This window comes from Bos indicus x Bos taurus, chromosome 16 (assembly GCF_003369695.1).
Source record: "Bos indicus x Bos taurus breed Angus x Brahman F1 hybrid chromosome 16, Bos_hybrid_MaternalHap_v2.0, whole genome shotgun sequence".
Lineage (NCBI taxonomy): Eukaryota > Metazoa > Chordata > Mammalia > Artiodactyla > Bovidae > Bos > Bos indicus x Bos taurus.
In genome coordinates this window covers 54223641-54239988 of record NC_040091.1, presented here as the reverse complement: position 1 = coordinate 54239988, position 16348 = coordinate 54223641, and the positions used below count along the sequence as shown (strand labels likewise).

General features: G+C 41.2%; 1 protein-coding gene across 1 annotated transcript in view; it reads left to right on the top strand.

Moving 5' to 3' along the window:
• The window catches only part of SLC9C2 (solute carrier family 9 member C2 (putative)), a 97101-nt gene extending 81184 nt beyond the window's left edge, over positions 1–15917 (top strand). Inside the window, exons 22-27 of the mRNA XM_027565365.1 lie at positions 748–915; positions 3617–3748; positions 10248–10433; positions 12091–12175; positions 13582–13637; positions 15628–15917. Coding sequence (XP_027421166.1) covers positions 748–915; positions 3617–3748; positions 10248–10433; positions 12091–12175; positions 13582–13637 — 627 coding nt within the window. The 3' untranslated portion in view covers positions 15628–15917. The remainder of the gene's footprint in view (positions 1–747; positions 916–3616; positions 3749–10247; positions 10434–12090; positions 12176–13581; positions 13638–15627) is intronic.
• Positions 15918–16348: the final 431 nt, after the last annotated feature.

Below are 16348 nucleotides of genomic sequence, written 5' to 3'. Positions count from 1 at the left end.
AGCATGAGTGCCTCTACAAGTTTGAATGGTGGAACTCACTAGGAGAGGGTACAACTTTCACAGCAATTCCTTCAGTGACTTTTTTCCATTTCTTGTGTATTGGGCAGTAGCCTTCCTCTTTGGCACTTACAACTAAACTTTCTGGAAAGTTCTGTAATCCTTCTGGTTAATTCTTGCATCTTCCTCCTGAAATCTGATGACTTTCTTTTACCCCCACCCATGCCTACCAGTTCTTTTCCTGAAGTAACTCAACCATCCTGTGTTCATCCTAAAACCTTTTTCTGCTAACGTCTCATGGTAATTATTCTTAAGCATCTTAAGGGAGGCAAGATTTCTGCTGAAATTATGACTTGGCTTGGGGGCATATTCATTCATGAAATCTGGTTTATGCATCTATACCATCAAAAATTTTTTCCACCTGAGGCACTAGCCCATTATGCTAAGAATATCTAATAGACTTACAGGGGGTACTTGCATTTAGTGACTACTTTTGGTGGAATTTTTATATAAGGCAGGTAAATAGGGGTCATCTGTAAAGCTAAAGATTAGAAACGGTCTCAGCTTGGAGAGTTGAAATGTGAAAGAAATGATTTTTGAAAGCCCAATTCCTCCTTCCCATCTGAAAGGATTCATAAAGAATCTTTTCCTTCTATTGTAATAATTGCAAGAAACACTGGGAGCTCCTAAGGTTTGGTCAAGGGCTCTTAATTTTGTATTTCCCTTTGCTCAATTATTTCCCCATTGCAGTTGGAGAGTTCACCTCCTACTTTTGGAATAGACAGGAGCCTAAGGCCTGACAGAGAGTCCACAACTAGGTTTACAGAGTACTGTACCAGTGGAGACATAATTGGAGAATTGAGCTGTCTACTTAAGCGTGAAATTGAATATACTGCCATCTGTGAAACTATTTTGCAGGTAAGCACCTGGATGTGTCTGTATTGTGGGTGTTAATTCTTCCTCAAGTTAGTAAGGAGTAGCAGCACTTTTTTTGGGGGGTGGGGGTGGGGTTCTATTGTCTTAGTCAACCCAACCAGCTATTGTGAAGCAGTATAGCTGAGAAAGGCCAATTTGATGTCTCACATCCACTATGGTGTCTGGAGGGAGATTTTTTTTTTAAACAGTTAAGTTTATTTATTTTTAATTGAAGGATAATTGCTTTACAGTATTGTGTTGGTTTCTGCCAAACATCAACATGAATCAGCCATAGGTATACCTATGTCCCCTCCCTCTTGAACTGGAGGCAGATATTTTAACCAAAGAGTCTTTGTCACTATTTTTAATTAGAAGAGAAGATATCTAACTTCTGATGTTATAAAGATAAGGAAAACACATAGATAAGATGCCTGGCATGTTTAGGTGCTCCATAAATGGCTACCATTATGGGAGCAGTGTTTTTAAAGAATACTTGTGTTTCACATCTCTTTCTTCCATTTTTCACTTGCTAAGTAAGAATTTTATTTAACAAAGAAGTGATCTGATAGTGGGCTAGCTGTGGGCAATTCAAATAGAAATTAGTGAAAGTTCCTACTTACAAAGAAATCTCAAGCTTTGGGGACTGTTAGATGCAATGGAGCAAGGAGCAGAGTCTTAGGAGTGTGACAGACAGAAAGGAATGTTGCTTTATCAGTTTCATACCATTTCACTTTTGGAAGAGAAGAGAAAGCATGAATGTATTCACAAGGCTGAACTGAATTTGCTGAAGTTCACATAGCTTGAATTCTGAGAGTCGTCTTCTTTGTTTGGATTGGCACTTTGCTCTGAACGCAAATACTATGAATGAGCCCACGTTACCCATTGTGGCAATAAAAATAAATAAGTTTATGTGGCTTAGTTCCATAATCTTGGGCTCATGATTATCCTCAGTTCAGTTCAGTTCATTTCATTTCAGTCTCTCAGTCGTGTCCGACTCTTTGCGACCCCATGAACTGCAGCATGCCAGGCCTCCCTGTCCATCACCAACTCCCAGAGTCCACCCAAACCCATGTCCATTGTGTCGGTGATACCATCCAACAATCTCATCCTTTGTCGCCCCCTTCTTCTCCCACCTTCAATCTTTCCCAGCATCAGGGTCTTTTGAAATGAGCCAGCTCTCTGCATCAGGTGGCCAAAGTATTGGAGTTTCAGCTTCAACATTAGTCCCTCCAATGAACACCCAGGACTGATCTCCTTTAGGATGGACTGGTTGGATCTCCTTGCAGTCCAAGGGACTCTCAAGAGTCTTTTCCAATACCACAGTTCAAAAGCATCAATTCTTCGGTGCCCAACTTTCTTTATAGTCCAACTCTCACATCCATACATGACTACTGGAAAAACCATAGCCTTGACTAGACGGACCTTTGTTGGCAAAGTAATGTCTCTGCTTTTTAATATGCTATCTAGGTTGGTCATAACTTTCCTTCCAAGGAGCAAGTGTCTTTTAATTTCATGGCTGCAACCACCATCTGCAGTGATTTTGGAGCCCAGAAAAATAGTCTGACACTGTTTGTACTGTTTCCCCATCTATTTGTGATGAAGTGATGGGACCGGATGCCATGATCTTAGTTTTCTGAATGTTGAGCTTTAAGCCAAGTTTTTCATTCTCCTCCTTCACTTTCATCAAGAGGCTTTTTAGTTCCTCTTCACTTGCCATAAGGGTGGTGTCATCTGCATATCTGAGGTTATTGATATTTCTCCTGGCAATCTTGATTCCAGCTTCTGCTTCCTCCAGCCCAGTGTTTCTCATGATGTACTCTGCATATAAGTTAAATAAGCAGGGTGACAATATACAGCCTTGATGTACTCCTTTTCCTGTTTGGAACCAGTCTGTTGTTCCATGTCCAGTTCTAACTGTTGCTTCCTGACCTGTATACAGGTTACTCAAGAGGCAGGTCAGGTGGTTTGGTATTCCCATCTCTTGAAGAATTTTCCATAGTTTATTGTGATCCACACAGTCGAGGGCTTTGGCATAGTCAATAAAGCAGAAATAGATGTTCTTCTGGAACTCTCTTGCTTTTTCAATGATCCAGCAGATGTTGGCAATTTGATCTTTGGTTCCTCTGCCTTTTCTAAAACCATCTTGAACATATGGAAGTTCATAATTATCCTAGCTATTGATTAATATAAAATTTTCTGGACTAGTATTGTCTATAGCTTTAACTGGACTGTACATTTTATCATCTTATACTTAAATAGCAGAGTATCATAATTAATATACTAGAGATAGTTTTTCTAGGAGGTTAGGTGAAGATGAAACCTACAGACTTTTTAAAAATTTTCGTCTGTGTTAGGTCTTCATTGCTGCTGAGGGCTTTCTCTAATTGTGGGGGGTGGGAGCTACTTTTATTTGTGATGCATAGGCTGCTCATTGCTGTGGCTTCTCTTACTGTGGAGCACAGGCTCTAGGCACAAGAGCTTCAGTGGTTGCAGCGTGCACTCTCAGTAGTTGTGGTTCATGGGCTTAGTTGCTCTGAGGTACATGGAATCTTCCTGGACCAGGGATTGAACCCGTGTCCCCTGCATTGACAGGTGGATTCTCATCCACTGTACCACCAGGGAAGTTCTACAGGCATTTGTTTTTCTGATGATTTAATAATTTGTTTTCAAGTCAAGCAGTCTGTTTGATGCCTTGTCATTTCAGGTCTGCTTTATCTCCCTGGAGGATTTATATGAAGGCTTTGATTTCTTCTGGCCATCCCTGGAATATAAAATATGGCTGAAGCTTGCTCTCAGTATTGCCTATCAGTATTTTGAATCAAGTCTTGTTGATGAGGTAAGTTGCATGATTAAAATATGAATTAAGTTTTATTTCCTGTATTTTTTTTACAAAATAAATTTCATATTTTGGAGACAGAGAAAAGAAGGTATGTTTAATCTTTCAAAGTAGGATTTCAGAATCTTTACCACTCTGTTATTCTGAGTTCCTACAGGTCATCGGTCCCCTTGTGACAGCTGATTTTTCAGGCTATCCCGTCATCCCTTAAAAATAAGAGAGTAAGCAAATCTTAAATAGGTAGATTCCCCAAGAATCAAGCATACCATTAATTAGTGAGTTACTGAGCACAAGTTTGGTGTTTATTAGTCTATTCTATCTACCTATCTACCTATGTTATTATAAATTATTTGCCTTTTCAAATTTTTATTGAGTTTACCAAGCCTCATCTATGAACTTTCTCTTGAAAAAGTAGCGGTTCAGGTCTGTTCTTGGACTGGTACAATTTACAACCTATATTTGCATTCCATTTAGTAATTTTTTGAGCCCCTACCATGAGTCAGGAACTGGGGAAGTGACAAACCTGAAGTTTAAGATCATTCATTGAATTGTGATACTGAATATCAATATTGGGTTAAAAATGAGCAAATATCAAGAGAATTAGAAGACAAACCACAGACTGGGAGAAAATACTTGCAATAGACATATCATATAAAGAACTATCATCCAAAACATACAAGGAGCTTTAAAACTCAACAGTAGGGAAAAAACCCAGCCTGATTAAAAAATGGGCCAAAGCTGATAATAGATAACTTCACCAGAGAAGATATATGAATAGCAAATAAATATAGGAAAAGATACTCCACATCATATGTCATCAGTTCAGTTCAGTTCAGTCACTCAGTCATGTCCAACTCTTTGTGACCCCATGAACTGCAGCATGCCAGGCCTCCCTTTCCATCACCAACTCCTGGAGTTCACCCAAACTCATGTGCATCAAGTTGGTGATGCTATCCAGCCATCTCATCTTCTGTCATCCCCTTCTCCTCCTGCCCCCAATCCCTCCCAGCATCAAGGTCTTTTCCAATGAGTCAGCTCTTCACATGAGGTGGCCAAAGTACTGGAGTTTCAGCTTTAGCATCAGTCCTTCCAATGAACACCCAGGACTGGTCTCCTTTAGGATGGACTGGTTGGATCTCCTTGCAGTCCAAGGGACTCTCAAGAGTGTTCTCCAACACCACAGTTCAAAAGTATCAATTATTCGGCGTTCAGCTTTCTTCACAGTCCAACTCTCACATCCATACATAACTACTAGAAAAACCATAGCCTTGACTAGATGGACCTTTGTTGGCAAAGAAATGTCTCTGCTTTTGAATATGCTAGCTAGGTTGGTCATAACTTTCCTTCCAAGAAGTAAGTGTCTTTTAATTTCATGGCTGCAATCACCATCTGCAGTGATTTTGGAGCCCAGAAAAATAAAGTCTGACACTGTTTCCACTGTTTCCCCATCTATTTGCCATGAAGTGATGGGACCAGATGCCATGATCTTCGTTTTCTGAATGTTGAGCTTTAAGCCAACTTTTTCACTCTCCTCTTTCACTTTGATCAAGAGGCGTTTTAGTTCCTCTTCACTTTGTGCCATAAGGGTGGTGTCATCTGCATATCTGAGGTTATTGATATTTCTCCCAGCAATCTTGATTCCAGCTTGTGCTTCTTCCAGCCCAGCGTTTCTCATGATGTACTCTGCATATAAGTTAAATAAGCAGGGTGACAATATACAGCCTTGATGTACTCCTTTTCCTGTTTGGAACCAGTCTGTTGTTCCATGTCCAGTTCTTTTTTTTTTTTTTTTTTATTTTATTTTTAAACTTTACATAATTGTATTAGTTTTGCCAAATATCAAAATGAATCCACCACAGGTATACATGTGTTCCCACCATGTCCAGTTCTAACTGTTGCTTCCTGACCTGCATATAGGTTTCTCAAGAGAACAGTATGTCATCAGGGAAATGCAAATTAAAACAATGTGATACCATTGTTGTTGTTGTTGTTCAGCTGCCCAGTCATGTTTGACTGTGACCCCAGGTACTGACTGCAGCTTGCCAGGCCTCCTTGTCTCTCACCATCTCCTGGAGTTTGCCCAAGTTCATGTTCATTGCATTGGTGATGCCATTCAGCCATCTCATCCTCTGACACCCTCTTCTCCTTCTGCCCTCAATCCTTCCCAGCATCAGGGACTTTTCCAATGAGATGAGTCATCTATTCACATCAGATGACCAAAATACTGGAGCTTCAGCTTCAGCATCAGTCCTTCCAGTTAATATTCAGGGTTGATCTCCCTTAAGATTGAGTGGTTTTATCTCCTTGCTGGCCAAGGGACTTTCAGGAGTCTTCTCCAGCACCACAGTTCGAAGGCATCAGTTATTTAGCATTCTGCCTTCTTTATGGTCCAGCTCTCACAACTGTATGTGACCACTGAGAAGACCATAGCCTTGACTAAATGGACCTTTGTTGGCCGAGTAATGTCTCTGCTTTTCAACACATTGTCTAGGTTTGTCATCACTTTCCTGCCAAGAAGCAATCGTTTTCTGATTTCATGACTGCAGTCACTGTCCGCAGTGATTTTGGAGCCCAAGAAGAGGAAATCTATCCCTGCTTCCACCTTTTCCCCTTCTATTTGCCATGAAGCAATGGGGCTGGATGCCATGATCTTAGTTTTTTTAATATTTAGTCTTAAGCTGGCTCTTTCACTCTCCTCCCTCACCCTCATCAAGAGGCTCTTTAGTTCCTCTTCTGTTTCTGCCATTACAGTGGTATCATCTGCATATCTGAGGTTGTTGATGATTCTCCTGCCTATCTTGATTCCAGCTTGTAACTCATACAGCCTGGCATTTCTCATGATGTGCTCAGTGTATAGGTTAAGCAAATAGGGTGACAGCAGACAGCCCTGTTGTACTCCTTTCTCGATCTTGAACCAATCAGTTGTTCCATACTTCTATTGCTGCTTGACCCGCTTACAGGTTTCTCAGGAGACAGATAAGATGGTCTGGTATTCCCATCTCTTTAAGAGCTTTCCACAGTTTGTCATGGTCCACACTGTCAGAGGAAACAGAGAGAAATGTTTTTCTGAAATTCCCTTGCTTTCTCTATAATCCAGCGAATGTTGGCAACTTGATCTCTAGTTCCTCTTCCTTTTCTAAACCCAGCTTGGACATCTGGAAGTTCTTGGTTCACATAAGGTTGAAGCCTAACCTAACACGCAAGATTTTAAGCATGAACCTTACTGGGCTTCCCTCGTGGCTCAGCTGGTAAAGAATCCACCTGCAATGCTGGAGGCCTGGGTTCGATCCCTGGTTGGGAAGATTCCCTGGGTTGGGAAGATCCCCTGGAGAAGGGAAAGGCTACCCACTCCAGTATTATAGCCTGGAGAATTCCATGGACTGTGTAGTCCATGGAGTCACAAAGAGTCAGACACAAATGAGTGACTTTCACTTCACTTACTAGCATGGGAGATGAGTGCAATTGTCCAATGGTTAGCACATTCTTTGGTACCCTTCTTGGGGATTGGGATGAATATTGACCTTTTCTAGTCCTCTGGCCATTGATGGGTCTTCCAGATTTGCCAACATAATGAATGCAAAACCCTGATGGCATCATCCTTTAGGGATTTGAATAGTTCTGCTGGAATTTCATCTCATCCACTAGCTTTATTAACAGCAGTGCTTCTTAAGGCCCACTTGACTTCACGCTCCAGAATGTCTGGATCTGGGTGACTAACCACACCATTGTAGTAATCTGGTTCACTAAGATCTTTTTAATATAGTTCTTCTGTGTATTCTTTCCATTTCTTCTTGATCTCTTCTCCTGCTATAGATCTCTACCATTATTGTGCCCATCTTTGGGTGGAATGTTCCCTTGATGTTTCCAGTTTTTCTGAAGAGATCTCTAGTCTTTCCCCTTTTATTGTTTTCTTCTATTATTAAGCACTGTTTATTAAAGAAGGCCTTCTTTGTCTCTTCTAGCTATTTTTGGGGACTCTGTGTTTATTGGATGTACTTTTCCCTCTCTCCCTTGCTTTTTGCTTCTCTTCTTTCTTCTGCTATTTGTAAGGCCTCCTCAGATAACCACTTTGCCTTCTTGCTTTTCTTTTTCTTTGGGATGGTATTGTTTGCCGCCTCTTGTACACTATTATGGATCTCTGTCAATAGTTTTTCAGACACCCTGTTAACTAGATCTAGTCCCTTGAATCTATTCATTACTATTGGTAATTCTCCTCTGCTCTTCCCCAGTAGCATATTGGACGCCTTCAGACCTTCAGGACTCATCTTTTGGTGTCTTATCTTTTTGACGATTTAAAGAATTCATGAGGTTCTCATGGCAAGTACGCTGGGGTGGTTTGCCATTCCCTCCTCCAGTGGATCACGTTTTGTCAGAACTCTCTGCTATGACCTGTCTGTCTAGGGTGGCCCTGCAGAGCATAGCTCTTAGCTTCATTGTGTTATGCAAGCCCCTTTGCCACAACAAGGCAGTGATCCATGAAGGAAGTGATACTGTTGCACACCTATTAATTGGCCAGTGACAACACCACATGCTGGCCAGGGTGTGGAGCAACAAGAACTCTTCATTGCTGGTGAGAATGTGAAATGGTACACAGCCACTTTGGAAGAGAGTTTGGTGGTTTCTTACAAAACTAACATGCTGTTGCCATATGATCCAGCAAGCACTCTCTTTGATATTTACCCAAAGGAATTAAAAAACTATGTCCACACAAATACCTACACATGGATTTTTTTTTAACAAATTGAAATATGTTTGATTTATAAAGTTTTGTTATTTTCATGTGTACACCAATGTGATTCAGTTATATATATTATATTCTTTTTCATATTCTTTTTGCCTTATAGATTATTACAAAATATCAGTATAGTTCCCTGTGCTATATAGTACATACTTCTGCTGCTGCTGCTGCTAAGTCACTTCAGTCGTGTCCGACTCTGTATGACCCCATAGGCGGCAGCCCATCAGGCTCCCCCATCCCTGGGATTCTCCAGGCAAGAACACTGGAGTGGGTTGCCATTTCCTTCTCCAATGCAAGAAAGTGGAAAGTGAAAGTGAAGTCGCTCAAGTCATGTCCGACTCTTAGTGACCCCATGGACTGCAGCCTACCAGGCTCCTCCGTCCATGGGATTTTCCAGGCAAGAGTACTGGAGTGGAGTGCCATTGCCTTCTCCGATATAGTACATACTTGTTGGCTATCTATTTTATATATAGTAGTGTGTATGTGATTATCCCTCCCTCACTCTTTGATAATCATAAGTTTGTATATGTGTTCATTTGTATCATTTTTTAAGATTCCACATAATAAATGATGTCACATGTTTGTCAATGTCTGGCTTCTTTCACTTAGTATGACAATCTCTAGGTCCATCCATCCATGTTGCTGCAAATGGCATTACTTCATTCTATTTTATGACTGAGTAATACTCTATTGTATATATGTACCATCACTTCATGGGAAATAGATGGGGAAACAGTGGAAACAGTGTCAGACTTTATTTTTCTGGGCTCCAAAATCACTGCAGATGGTCACTGCAGCCATGAAATTAAAAGACGCTTACTCCTTGGAAGGAGAGTTATGACCAACCTAGATAGCATATTCAAAAGCAGAGACATTACTTTGCCAACAAAGGTTCATCTAGTCAAGGCTATGGTTTTTCCTGTGGTCATGTATGGATGTGAGAGTTGGACTGTGAAGAAGGCTGAGCACCGAAGAATTGATGCTTTTGAACTGTGGTGTTGGAGAAGACTCTTGAGAGTCCCTTGGACTGCAAGGAGATCCAACCAGTCCATTCTGAAGGAGATCAGCCCTGGGATTTCTTTGGAAGGACTGATGCTAAAGCTGAAACTCCAGTACTTTGGCCACCTCATGCGAAGAGTTGACTCATTGGAAAAGACTCTGATGTTGGGAGGGATTGGGGGCAAGAGGAGAAGGGGCCGACAGAGGATGAGATGGCTGGATGGCATCACTGACTCGATGGATGTGAGTCTGAGTGAACTCCGGGAGTTGGTGATGGACAGGGAGGCCTGGCATGCTGTGATTCATGGGGTCGCGAAGAGTCCGACATGACTGAGCCAATGATCTAATCTGATCTGATATATGTACCACATCTTCTCTATCTATTTCTCTGTTGTTGGACATTTAGGTTGTTTCCATGCCTTGGCTATTGTGAATAATGGTCCAGAGAACATTGGGATGCATGTATCTTTTCTCTGGATATATGCCCAGGAGTGAGACTGTAGATCATATGGTAGTTTAATTTTTAATTTTTTGAGGAACTTCCTATTTTACATAGTGGCTGCACCAGTTTACAGTCCACAAAAGATTCCCCCTTTCCTCTACATCCTTGCCAATACTCGTTACTTGTCTTTTTGATGATAGCCATTCTCATTTCCCTGATGATTAACAATGTTGAACATCTTTCCATGTGGAATATGCCTTCTTCTTGATATCATGTGTTATTTTATATGATTTATAGAAAAAAATCTAATTTTATTGTAGGACCTAAAGTTTCAGAAGTGTGTGATGCTTAATCATGCATATGTGGAGACTTTATCAAGCTATAATGAAATGATTATTGATAACGTGAACATGAAATTTGTTATTCTTGTGTATGGCAGTGTTATTGATACCAAGACGGAGGTACCATATTTTGCACCTTGCATTTTACCTAAAACCTGTGAACAGGTAAGGAGGGTCATTTCTTAAGAGTCTTCTGCTTTTCCTGGTGCCCCATAAGTGACTTTAAAAACTCAACTAACCACCTTAAAGAAATTTAGGTTTCTCTAAACCTAGAAAGACCCTATAATTCTCACGTGCCCTTAACAAAACAGTCAAAATGTCCCCAGGGCTTGGGTGCTGTGTTGTGCAAGTTGTGCCCTGCATGAGAGTGTACCTGAGGGTCCAGTGGGGCAGGAATCTGCCTACTCTCTGCTTGCCAAGCTCTTTGCCCTGGCATGGGCTGTGCCTCCCTAGAGAAGGATGGGGAGCATTTTTCCTAGTTTGTGTGCAAGGCAGTGACACTGCTTGCTAGGATGGTTCTGGAAGTATCTGCACTGGTCGATAAGAAGGGAGATGCGTCAGGGTCATGTCACTTTGTTGCCACATTAGGGCCTAGGGGCACAACTCAATAGAGGACCCTAAACCCCATCATTCCATGCCTCTAAGGAAGGGGGAAGTAACAGGGGATGGGAAGAATAGATGCCAGGTCCCTAATGGGTGAAGCCACTTGCTGTTAGACCTCACAGTGATGTGAGGACAGAGCCCAAGTATGAGGAGGACTAAGAGGCTGTGAGAAGAGCTAACATCTCTTTATTTTGGTAACAAGTTTCTCCTCTTGGGGAGAGACCCTTTCTGCTTGTTCAGGCTGAGAAAGGTCGTTAATTTAATGAAAACTCGAGTCCTAGAAAAGTTGGTTAAGCTCCTAAAGAGTGCATTTGCCACTTTCCTAACACACTTATTTTGTCAACCCCTCAACAGTTCAAAAGGTGAAGGTAATTACAATTTTTTTTTTAATAGGAAGTGAAAAATCACTTTAACTTTGAAATAAGGGGTAGGGGACCACGGGAGCAATCCCCATAGTTTTGTTAAGACACCAGAGTTTGGAGGCAGGCATACTTGGATTTAAGACCTGATGCCTGTGCCCATGAGGTGTGTGAGGCTAGGCACCTAGAAAGATGCCTTCTGACCCTCAGGTTCCTCTTACTAAGATGAGGATAATAGCAGCAGCCATCTCATAAAGTTCTTGTGGGGATTAAATGGGATAAAATGTGGTAATATCTAGAAATGATAGTTATATGTGACTTACGTATGCTGCTTGCATTCTGGGAGGGCAGATTTTGTGGCCGTTGGGCAAAAGCTCAGGGAAAAACGCTTATTTTTTTCCTATCTGGGAAGGCTAGGGCCTGAGCCCTTGAATGTCAATGTTGGAATAAAAGTAACTCAGTGGATGCTGGGGATTCCATTTTCCAAATTGGTTACAAGTAAGGTGTAGAAACTTCATTTCTGATATTTATAAAAATGCAAAAGATAATTTTCTGGTCCAAGACTTCTTAAAATTATTTTACATTTTTGATCACTTACTTTTTCACATAGTAAGCCATGTAAGAATCCATTCATTCATCTTTTCTTCCATCCTTCCATCCATCCACCTACCCATCCCCCACCTATCCAAGACTCTTTGAAACAAGGTAAAAAAGGATTTGAAATGAAAAAGATAGAGCTTAGGTTGGAGGTTAGTTCTATGTTTTGGCTTATTTTTTTATATTCTTTGGAAAGGCTAGGAGGCAGCCAGTTTAGAGGTCAGAGAATGCTCTTTTGACTGATTTTGACTTTTCTCCTTTAGGTGCAGGGAACTTCAGATTTAAGCAAGCTGTTGGTTATCCAAGCACCTGCGCCTGACAAAAATGATGGCAATGCCAAGGTCATGGGTAAGGGGGTAGCTCTTTAGTGGTAGGCAAACCACTGAGAAAGAATTTTGATACATGAGCTTCATTGTATTCTAAAAAATGATTTGAGGGCGCTGTGTGCGTTTGTCATCTGTCTCCATTCTCCATCCTGGCTGCCACACTGCTTCTGGGAGGTCACATTTCAGAGACTTTCAGACACTGAAGTCCAGGTGGCTCTGACTCTCTCGTGTGTCTCTTTCCACAACCCTGTTGGGGGTAGCAGCTGCTACCTTTACTCTGATCCTATAGGCTGGAGCCCCATAGTGCTGCTGGGAGACAGAGCAGGAGTGAGGGTGGGGGAATAGACTCACACAGCAGGCCCAGGTGTGGGATCCGGTTTTCTCTCAAAGACCAAAGAGAATATAGACTCTAACCCATGCTCATGGAATAGTCCAAGCCATGGTCACAACCAAAACTCAGATGACTTGCTTTGAGCGACTTTGATAGTCACTACAGAATTATTGTCACTAAGTGCATATGAGTGCCCATTTGCTTATATCATGGTGCTAAGCATACTGTAAAGATGACTTTCTAGGAAGGCCTTGCTGTAGGGAAAATGCATTCAAGATCTTTCGTTCAGTGCTTAGCATCCTGCCTTACCAAGCCCAGGGTCACCATTTCCCCAGCTACTTCAGCTTGAAAACACAAGTATCCTTGATTTGCTCCTCTAATTTAGCCTTCACAGTGTCTTTAGGTCTGCTGCTCTGCTGCTTTCATAGCACTCCTGGAGCACAGGAGTATATGGCAAGGCTGGGAGCTCAGGGTCTAGTGTCAGCCCCCGTACGGCACCCCGAGGGCTATTGAGTTGGCGGAACTTTTAGAGTGAGGGAAATATATTATCTGCATTCCCCAATGAGTCTGGGATGAAAGTCACAAGTGGCAGTCCCATGGACTTGATCCAGCCAGTACGCTGTATTTGGCTTACATCTGTGTTTTCTTTTAAACTTTCTTTTAAAATTGTGAAGTATAAACATCCAGAAATTTCACATTTAAAAAAATACAAATTTTGAGCTTTTCTTAAAAAAAAATTGGAAAGTCTTTGAACACTCAGTCCTTTTATCTATGTGTGGCAACAACCAGATAGAGCTGAGCATCGCTGGCTCCTACACAGGAAGCAGGTGCTCTGTGGTTTGCCACAGTCCACACCCTCCCTCTTGTGTGGTCTGTGTGACCTGCCTGTTCTCATTTGGATTTGCCAGCCCTTGTATTGGATTTTTGGGAGCCTAGATCACAAATCTCCTTGAGGGAAAAATGTAAAAAGCCCATTTGAATGGGGAGACTTACAGGGAGGAAGTAAACTGAGATTTCAGAATATCCTCTTGCTACCAGTACTCTGAAATTCCTAATGTAATTTTTCTCTTTTATGCGTTTCTTTTGAATTGGCTCAGGCAACACTGGTCTTGGAATGACTAAGAGAAACTACCAGTGGAAGAAAAAAGATTAGGTAATTAACTTGACACTTTGGATTTTTCTTATTGTGACTATTAAACTACACAGTGAAAATAAATTGTGAAGTCAAGTAGCAACATGTAGGTGGCGAGAAAAAAAACTCTTAGTGGCAACACTTTAATACGGGAAAATTGGGATTAGAGTTCACCTGAATTACTTAACAGTTAAAATTATAGAATATTTTTGAAAATCGTAATTTTGCCATGATTCCCTCTCCCAATTTTTCCCCTCCCAATTCCCTTCCCTGTTATTTATTTACTTTAAAAAAATTAATTCTGGCTGCACTAGGTCTTCATTGCTATCTGTGACCTTTCTCAAGTTCTGGCAAGCAGGGACTACTGTCATTGTGGTGTGCGGGCTTCTCATTGCAGTGGCTTCTCTTGTTGCAGAGCCCAGGTGCCAGGCATGCAGGCTTCAATGGTTGCAGCTCCTATGCTCTAGAACGCAGGCTCACGTAGCTTAGTTGTCCCTTGGCATGTGGAATCTTCCTGAACTCAGGGATCATTGGCAGGCAAATTCTTAACCACCGGGGAAGTCCTCCCCTGATATTTAGTTCAAAGTAGGGATCAGGGATCTGGGATCAGGGATGAGGAGGCCCATCCATCATACAGTGAGACACTAGCATTTAATTATGGATGTTTATCTCTGGAGTGTGTATTCCCATGGATCTGTAGGTCTCTGGTGTGGGTGTATAGAGCCCAGGTTGATCATGGGCATTTTCCTAGGGTTTCAATTTTATTTGACAATCTTTCAAAGGGAGACATTAACTCATTTTACTATTAGGTTATTTAAAATGTATATTGAAATAAACATACTATGGAGTAGGATGACAAATTTGCATGAATTTAAGATAAAACAAGAGGCCTCCAAATATTTTATTAGGGAGAGTCAGTTAGGTGTTGCCCTGATGACATTTTTTCCTAGTTTCCTCATCAATCAGAACTAATTTAGAAAAGTCTGAGAAGTGCTGGAAACTGTGCCTAGAGTTAGGGAGGGAGAGGGCTGGTCACACTGGGCAAGGACAATATGGAGGCAAGTCTGGTGGGGACCAGGGTAGCCGGCAAAGCTTGTTACTCAAGGGATCTCTGTGAGGGCCCCTAAGAGAGTTCACTTGGGCCAGAGCCCACTGCTGAGCGGAGTGGATTGGAGAAGACAACTATGACAGAGCAACAGGACGGTGGGCAAACGCAGGAGTGGGCCATGTAGCAACAGCAGTGGTGCCAAGAATGGGCTTCAGGAGCCTTTAGCACCCTCCCTCCCGCAGTTGCCAAGTCACTCCAAAAAAACATGTCTTCTATGAAAAAATGATGTGCTGTGGAAATGCAGCTTCATAAGTCCCTTGACCATCACACCCCCAACCAGATCACCACCCTAAGAAACTTTTAATAGAAATTCTGGGCCTATGACTATCATTTATGACAATCAGGGTGGTCTGCAGTGTGTCTGTTGGGGAAAGGAAAGTTGCATTGACCAAACTGATGGTTATTGGTTCCTCTAAACAAAGCAACTGAATTCCTTGTAGGCAGTCTTCCTAGGTCATCCTCTGTCTTTCTTAAAGGGATCTATTTCACAAATGTGACACCTCATTAGGCATCTAGCAATTTGGCTTGTCGCTTTCCAGTCTCTTCCAGGCCCCCTTATTTAAAAAATTCTCATTACAATTTAGGAGAAAAGTTTCCAGTTTACCTTGCAATCAGTCACAAAGTTAACAGGAATTCAGCTCTCCTCACATTTCTCTTTAAGTGAACTTTGATACACTACTCTAACTAAGTGAATGTATCTCTTTACAAGATAATGCTTGTTGGGATAGCGATGCACACCTACTTAATTACTCAAAGTCTTTAATATGTAAGCTCTTCTAAAGGGAGTGTTCCAGATAATTAAATGGAAACTTTTCAGTAGGTTTTCCGATTGCACTTACTGTTTTTCTTTTTTTTTCTGAAATGCTCATAGTCTCATATTTTACTTTTGACTTTCTTTTATAGTTGGAAACTGGATCCCATTTTAGAAAAGGACTTTAATGGCGCTTACATGATTCGTGGAGTCAGTTTAGAGACGGAGCTAATATCCTGACCCAAGTGCTGAAACATTACCTGGCAAGTTTACTCACAAACTGCTAAAGCAATTTACCTCTGCGTTTATTTTACAAACAATTTTGATGGACTGCTGCAAAAGCTCTAATTTTAAGTAGCTGCATTTATATTTGAGATGTTCAAAATCCTTCAGATACCTTAAACTTACGGTTTAGCAAATGAAATCCTGCATCCAGCTGAGAGCAACCTATGATAGAGTAGAAGTTATCAGAAGCATTGTACAATTAACCCACTACTATCTAAAGCATAAGAACTATAATTTTGACTTGTGTTATTGCTACAACTAGTGCCTCCCTAACATTTTACAGAGTAAAATCTAGTAAATCCTCAATCTAGTAAATACTGAAAAATGGAACCACGTTCCATAGTTATTAAAAGCAGTTTAGGAGAAATTAACAGTCTTACATTGCATAGAACTATTTAATATCACTTTTCATTTTACTTAAAAAAGTCAAATAAAATAGAATTTTATGATGATTGTTTAATATTTAGGGTCCATTATTCCTTTTCATTTCAACAAGATTTTAAAAGAATACACGATTCTCTACTCCAGGGAAAACCATAATAGAAGAAAGAATAGAAGAAAACACAAGAGAAAAAGTCAAGCCCCTCC